Source organism: Engystomops pustulosus, chromosome 2, assembly GCF_040894005.1.
Source record: "Engystomops pustulosus chromosome 2, aEngPut4.maternal, whole genome shotgun sequence".
Classification (NCBI taxonomy): domain Eukaryota; kingdom Metazoa; phylum Chordata; class Amphibia; order Anura; family Leptodactylidae; genus Engystomops; species Engystomops pustulosus.
This window is the reverse complement of record NC_092412.1, coordinates 214397211-214403900: the sequence shown is the minus strand read 5'-3', so window position 1 is coordinate 214403900 and position 6690 is coordinate 214397211. Positions and strand designations below refer to the sequence as shown.

Genomic DNA, 6690 nt, shown 5'->3' with positions numbered 1-6690 from the left:
CACGCTGTACTTTTTCCCTTTCTCCTGTTTGTACTGTGCAATGCTCGGCTGGTAAAATAGCTGCAGATGAAAAAGTGTAATACAAAAAAGTATAATACACTGTATTCGAGACTAGCAGGAGCTTATAATTCTTCAATTATGTGTTGTTGATCTAAAGAAAACTTTGAGAATCCTGCATTATGGAATGGAACCTCACAAAATCATATACAGAGGAAAACAATCTTCAGTGCGGGTGTATGCAGATTTGTAGAATGCCTTGGGCCACATTTATCACTTTTGTGCGCCTAAGTGTAGTAGTTGCGCCTAGCAGTTGGCGCACTGTTTTGCCAGAATTATCACAAGCTACAACCATCTGTGATAAGTATATTTTCTGCCTCTTATTAATCACTTTACTTTAACACAGTTTAGGCGCAATTTTGGCGCAGTTTAGGCGCAATGTTAGATTCAGGCACTTACATGTGATCCTGCTACAAGCTCCTCTCTGCTTCTCCCACAGCCCAGAATGAAGATAACACTCACAGCAGCACCCAGGTGTGTGACACCCAGCACCCAGTGACCTCCTCAGCAGGGGCTTCTCCTGGAGGGGATCCCCCAGTGCTGGTCTCCTGCTGCACCCCTGTAATTCTGCACAGTATCCCCCTCAGATACTGTGCAGAATTACATGGGGGACACTTGTATGTCGTATCTGCAACATTCTGCAAACTTGTGCAAAGTTCTCTTCTCTCTTGCTGTGAGCTCAGCAGAATGTTTTGTAAATAGAAGGTGATGAACTGTAAATAGAGTCTGCAGAGTATCTCATGTATCTATTATCTCTTCTAGTGTCTGGCTGAGCTCTGCTGCTAGAAATGAGCTGTTTTGCAAAGGGTCTCAGTGCTTTCTTCTCAGATAACGCCACCTTCGGGCTGGAGTGTTTTTGCGCCCGTTTTTGCGCCTAAATGAAAACATTGCAAGTGATGAATATCATTAGGCAAAACATCTGGATTGGTAAGATAGATAAGAGAAAGCAGGTTATTTTTGCTGCGCGGCTAGTTTGGCGTTTAATCGCAAAAACGGTGCACCTGAATGAAAAGGCGCAAAAACAACAGAAAAAAACGAGTGATACATGTGGCCCCTAGTGTTTTTTATGCAGTTTCAGGGTGCGTTCACACAATGCATTTTTGACACATTCAAATGCAGTGGAAACACAATGTAACCTCAGCATGTAATCAAGGATGATTACTTTTGAATGTGTCAAAAACGCAACTCATCATGTGAACGCTCCCTCACATGCGTTATTTTGTTTTACATGGATCTGATATTTAAATTTTTTAAAAATCTGCATCAAAACCGCATCATGATGTAATTTTGATGTAGATTTTACATTAAAAAAAATTAATAATAATTCTTTATTTATATAGCGCACACAGATTACGCAGCGCTGCACAAGCATGTCAAATTGGTCCATGAGGATGCACAGGAAAAGAAAAAAAAACACCCATTTAGATTTTTTTAACGCAACGCCAGCACTGCATGTGACCGCACCCACTCATGTATTTGTTCCACGTTTTTATTTTTACCTGATCGGTCATTATTTGAAGCAAAAACCTGCATCAAACATGATGCAGATTTTTACTCTCCCATAAATTACAATTTAAACCAACAAATGTTTAAAAAAAAAAAAAATCTAGAAGTATACGCTAAGCATATATGTTGGGTGCTTTCTCGACATACATGCCAACTGTGTACAATAAATGTGGTGTGAACTCAGCCTAATTCCCCCCTCTTGTGGCATTGATAATCTAATGTTCCATTACTGGTCTCCCGCCCAAGGACCAAGGATCTCCGCATTTTTCAAGTAGCAGCTTGGAGCAATCGGTACAGAGCACATGACAGCGGGATGGTTACAGAAACCTTTTGTCTAATATATCCTGATATTTTATAAACATTAATGCCCCATTGAATCAATTCTTCATAAAAATATATAGTAGAATACTAACCAAATCTAGTATAACAGCAACTCTAGTATATAAGGCTGGCACAGTGTCGGAATTAGTAGAAAACAGCAGCACCAAACTTTTCATAGGGAAGCAGGGACGTCTTACCTAATATTTCACTATTATGCCAAGAGTCCAATCGCTAGCACTGTGCTCAGGGTGTGAAATCCAGCCATCACTTAGTCCGTTTTTTTAAAGGACTTTTATAATACAAGTGTCATTAGAGATCACACATAGCAACATTTGAGCTGCCCTCCTTTCTGTGCCCCCCCCAGAACTAATGGCTCCTTTTCAATGGTCCTAACCCAACACATGCTTTATATAGCAATTCTGTCATTGTATTCAGGCCTATAACAGCCAGTGGCATAGTGAATACCAGGATCAGATACTGAAATTGGATCCAAGTTACACAAATTCGGTTGAATGTAAAGCTTCCCAGATACAGGGCATCAAAGCAAAAGTCAGGTGACTCTTTGGAGGTGGGAGAGAACAACTACCCGAAAAATGTAGGGTTTTATCTTAATATATGAGTGTAACTACTACTACACAGATAACTATAGAATTTATTACAAAAAAATAAATCATCCCATAGGCAGAAGTTTAGTCTGTGGCTCAATGTTTATAGTCTTACCATTCATAAAATGGGTCTTGAATACAAGACCCAACATGGGTAAGGTGTCAGAAAAAGGATTTTAGCTAGTTCCTTATTGCCATACAACTTTAGGGGGTCATTTATCTAAGGCTTTTCTCTTAGAATTGTGACTTTTTGGCATATTTGCGCTGATAATTGTGATTTTTCCACTTTCCAAAGAAGTGATAAAATTTTTAAGTGTTGCGCCTAATATATCTTTTTAAAATCCTGATGTGGACACAAAATGACACAATTTTTGCACAAAATAAACTCCAGTCTCCAGCAATCGTAGGCAAAGCTTTAGAAGAGGCTTGAAGAATGTGCGCCTTAACAAAAAAAAGGAACAAACTTTTTTTTTTTATAAATAATAATGTTTAGTTATACTTGCAAAATATACCATTACATGGACTGCCTGTATAGACAGCAATAATGGCCCCCTTAAAAAAGGTTAACAAAAAGATGCTTTCAACTGTACTTTTAGGGTTATTCACAATGTTAAGCTATAATCACAAACATGTGCACGCCGTACCGTAGCGCTGCTCAATCCTGCCCCTCTCCATAGAGAAGCACGGCACTGTATTACAGGGAAAGATAGAACATATCCTATCTTTTCCCCGGGTACGGAACAGTACAGTGCCGCATGTGTGCTGTGCCGTACAACCCTCTGCGCCCATTGCCAGTCAATGGCGACGTATATACGTCCTCCAACGGCCGTATGAATGAAGCCCAAGTATCGTCTGTCAATTTTGTAATATTGGCAATAGAAGATCTATTCACATGGGCCAGTTTTTTTGTGTCCAAGTTCTAATATAGTTTATAACATAGTGCTTTGATCCATTATTCATGCAACACTCAGGTCTCTTCACCAAGTATAACACCATTCAGCAGTTTGGACCAAACTATTTACACATTTCTAAAATGTATTATGTAATATATCTAATAAAATTACAATATATTCTCTTCAGTAAATGCATTCTTTATTGAAAAAAAAAAAAAAACCCTGAAAAAAATACTAGCTTTAATTTCCAATGGGTATTGGTAATTTATAAGGAAGGCTCGGCTGTGTGGGAATTTACTATGACTGCAGCAGCTTCTGTAACAAGAAAGTAGATCCCCTCCACAGATCTGGGTTTGGTAAGCAATATATCACCAATTCCTTCTGCCAATTTCTGGAACACAATGGTTTGATAAAGTTCTACAAAGTGCTTTTCTGACAAGGCTGTGGGAGGGCATCATCACTACCAGTGAAGGCCAGACGGGGGCGTTTTCTCATCCTTGTTACTTTCCAGGGAGAAAGGAGGAATTCTGACATCAAAATGTGAGCCATCAGGGCGTTCAAACCGGAAGGTCCCCCTGAAATACAAGGAAGTAGTAATAGTAAGAATCTGTTATAATGATAAATGAGCCTTTGAAAAAACTTCAGCTCAAAGAAAAAAATTGCACATTATGTCATGAAAAACTGCAAATCAGTTATATGCACATGGGCTATTTCTCTATACACAGTTGGGGGAGTGTAATACAACCAGAACCCCATAGTAAATGAGGGCCGGGGGAGTGTCAGGACTGGCACACGACACACACTGTTGTGGGAATGCTCCCCTACTGATATACAAGCTGATAAGCGCCTCACCACATATGGCCGCTGGAAGCTTGCAGAGATACATGACTACTGTACTGAAACGCTGGCTGCTCCTTTGAGAGTACTGGCTCCTGAATGTGATACAAAACAGGTTAGTGAGAAATTTATACATATACCATGTTCAGAAACAACACAAGATAACGAACAAGCGACCTTACCCTGCCCACAACACCACGACCTCTCACAGTTTCCAGTGTGCCCGAGAGGCTGAAAATACGCCAGTGACGCTCCCTAAGTTGAACTACTTCAACACCGAGGTTCTCCAGACGGATACAGTAACGCCACTATATAGAACATGGAAACGCTGAAATTACTGACAGATGTAAAAGTAGTAAATCATTTTCATAAGATTCCTAAAAAAAGAGCAAAGAAAAGGCTATTCCGTTCCTGATTGCAAATCTCCTGCAGAAGACCAGGCCTTCAGGAGTAGGGCATCTGCATTAGGGATAAGAGATCATTCACAGAACCATTCTGGGGGCAGTGATGTGATCACATGATTTGAGGCCAGATCAGGGTCCCCATAGAGCTTTATGGCTCTCAGTTACGCTGCAGTGAGCACAACGTGCATTAGTGACAGTTTTGGGCCGGACATGTCCTATACTTTAGCAAATTTGCGGCGTTACCTTGTCTGCCTATATAGGAAGAAGGAGTACAGAGAGCCAACCCCTCCCTGTGCTCGCCCGGTATCCGGTCCAGACGAGCAAGTGGCCATGGGAATGATGCCTTATGCAGAGACTCTTCAGTAAAGATCCTGATCCTTTTGGCTTAATGACATTATATAGTAATCAGGAAGAAGAATAAGAATCACTTACCCAGTACACGTGGGAATTTTGGGCTTCCTGTTAGGGGGAAAAAAAATAGTTTATTATTTAAGAATGCAATATCATGCATCATACAGGAAGAGGCTTTTAAACTAGAACGTGAAATCTGCTGCCACAATGATTATACTAAAATTTGTCAGACTTAACGGGATTTTCACAAGTAAAAAAAAAAAAAAACTGACTTAACCAATCCCTCCCTTTTGTACGTTGTCACATTGTCCCATCACAAGATCCTGTCATTCACTGCATGTAGGGTTAAGGCAAGAAAACAATAGGCTGCTGCAGTCAGGTCCCAAAGAAGGTTTGTGTGTGTCTAAGGGTGTTGAAATTTACATATACAGGTAGAATGGTTGGACTATAACCACTGGAAGCCCAACAATCAGATGTATTAAACCTATGCAGCACATTACTAGGTGCAGTTTCCTCTCCCCAGACCTGTGACAGCTCATCTTTTGGTTACATAGCCTTTTGCCTTTTAGCCTTTTAGTTTTTAGCTCAGTCCTAATTAAGGGAAAGGGGTGACCCGCAATAGCAAAAACAGCCACTGTACAACTTATTGTACAGTGTTTGCTGGACTAAGAAGTAGCCTGAACAAAATGAAATTACAAAGGTGAGACCTCATTAAGATGACACATAAAAGCACACCACACATCTAAGCCTTTTCATTTAAGAAACGACATGAACAATAATTCTTGCAAAATGATAATGGTTACTAAAAGTATAACACAGACCCTCATCCCCATGTAGAAAGGAATCACTGTGACACGGATGTTCTCAGTGGTCTCCCTATGCACATCAGACAGCTCCAGCCAAGGATGATTCTTCTCTTGCCATGCACGAAGTGTTTCACGTGCTTCAAAGGGGGGCACTTCAAAGAAAATCAGAGAAGATTAGCAAGAACTTCACCAAACATTACCAGATACAGCCAAGGTGAGAACTGTAAAGATTTGTACCTTTGGTTTGATCATAGCTCAGAAATCTTTCAAATAGTTCATGTTGTATTGGGACTTGATCAGTAGAATTGTATGGAAGTATATCTTCATGACTTACGTAATCTAAGCCTAAAGGAATACAGAAGGAAAAATGTTTCTTAGAGGCAAAGAAAATCATTTGTCTATTAGTAGATGAAAGGAGCGTTCTATTTTGGATCCCTTACTCCTAGCTTGTTCTTACGAGAAAAGAAATTAACAGCATACATTATATTTATCATAAAACAGACAATACTCATCAAAAGTGGAGTTGTTGTATACAATTTCTAAGCTAAACTACTGATATCTCTCAACATTGTCTACTCACCAGGAATTGCATACAAAGCTCGACTATCATCATGATTTGCAAGAAACGTGACAGCTTCTGTCTGTGACCTCTGTGACTGATGAAGAAACAAAGACACACTTAAGGCCCAGTTCACATCTCAGTTAGGTCTTTAGTTATTTTAATCCAAAACCAGGAGAGGCACGAGACATAGAACAGGTTTAAGTTCTCCCATTATACCTCCTCTCCATACAGTTTCCAGACTTACACCTGTTCTGTGTGCTCCACCACTCCTGGTTTTGGGTCATAATAACTGAAATAGGAAAATCTGTGTATAATCAAATTCCTGTTATACTTACTATGTGGGGACAA

At 40.0% G+C, this 6690-nt stretch overlaps 1 protein-coding gene across 1 annotated transcript in view; it reads right to left on the bottom strand.

Moving 5' to 3' along the window:
• Positions 1-3576: 3576 nt before the first annotated feature.
• The window catches only part of POLDIP2 (DNA polymerase delta interacting protein 2), a 9932-nt gene continuing 6818 nt past the window's right edge, over positions 3577-6690 (bottom strand). The window contains exons 4-11 of the mRNA XM_072138097.1: positions 6678-6690; positions 6361-6436; positions 6018-6125; positions 5796-5932; positions 5056-5082; positions 4402-4527; positions 4235-4314; positions 3577-3957 (exon numbers count right to left, since the gene is read on the bottom strand). The exon at positions 6678-6690 is cut by the window's right edge and continues 84 nt beyond it. Coding sequence (XP_071994198.1) covers positions 3843-3957; positions 4235-4314; positions 4402-4527; positions 5056-5082; positions 5796-5932; positions 6018-6125; positions 6361-6436; positions 6678-6690 — 682 coding nt within the window. The 3' untranslated portion in view covers positions 3577-3842. The remainder of the gene's footprint in view (positions 3958-4234; positions 4315-4401; positions 4528-5055; positions 5083-5795; positions 5933-6017; positions 6126-6360; positions 6437-6677) is intronic.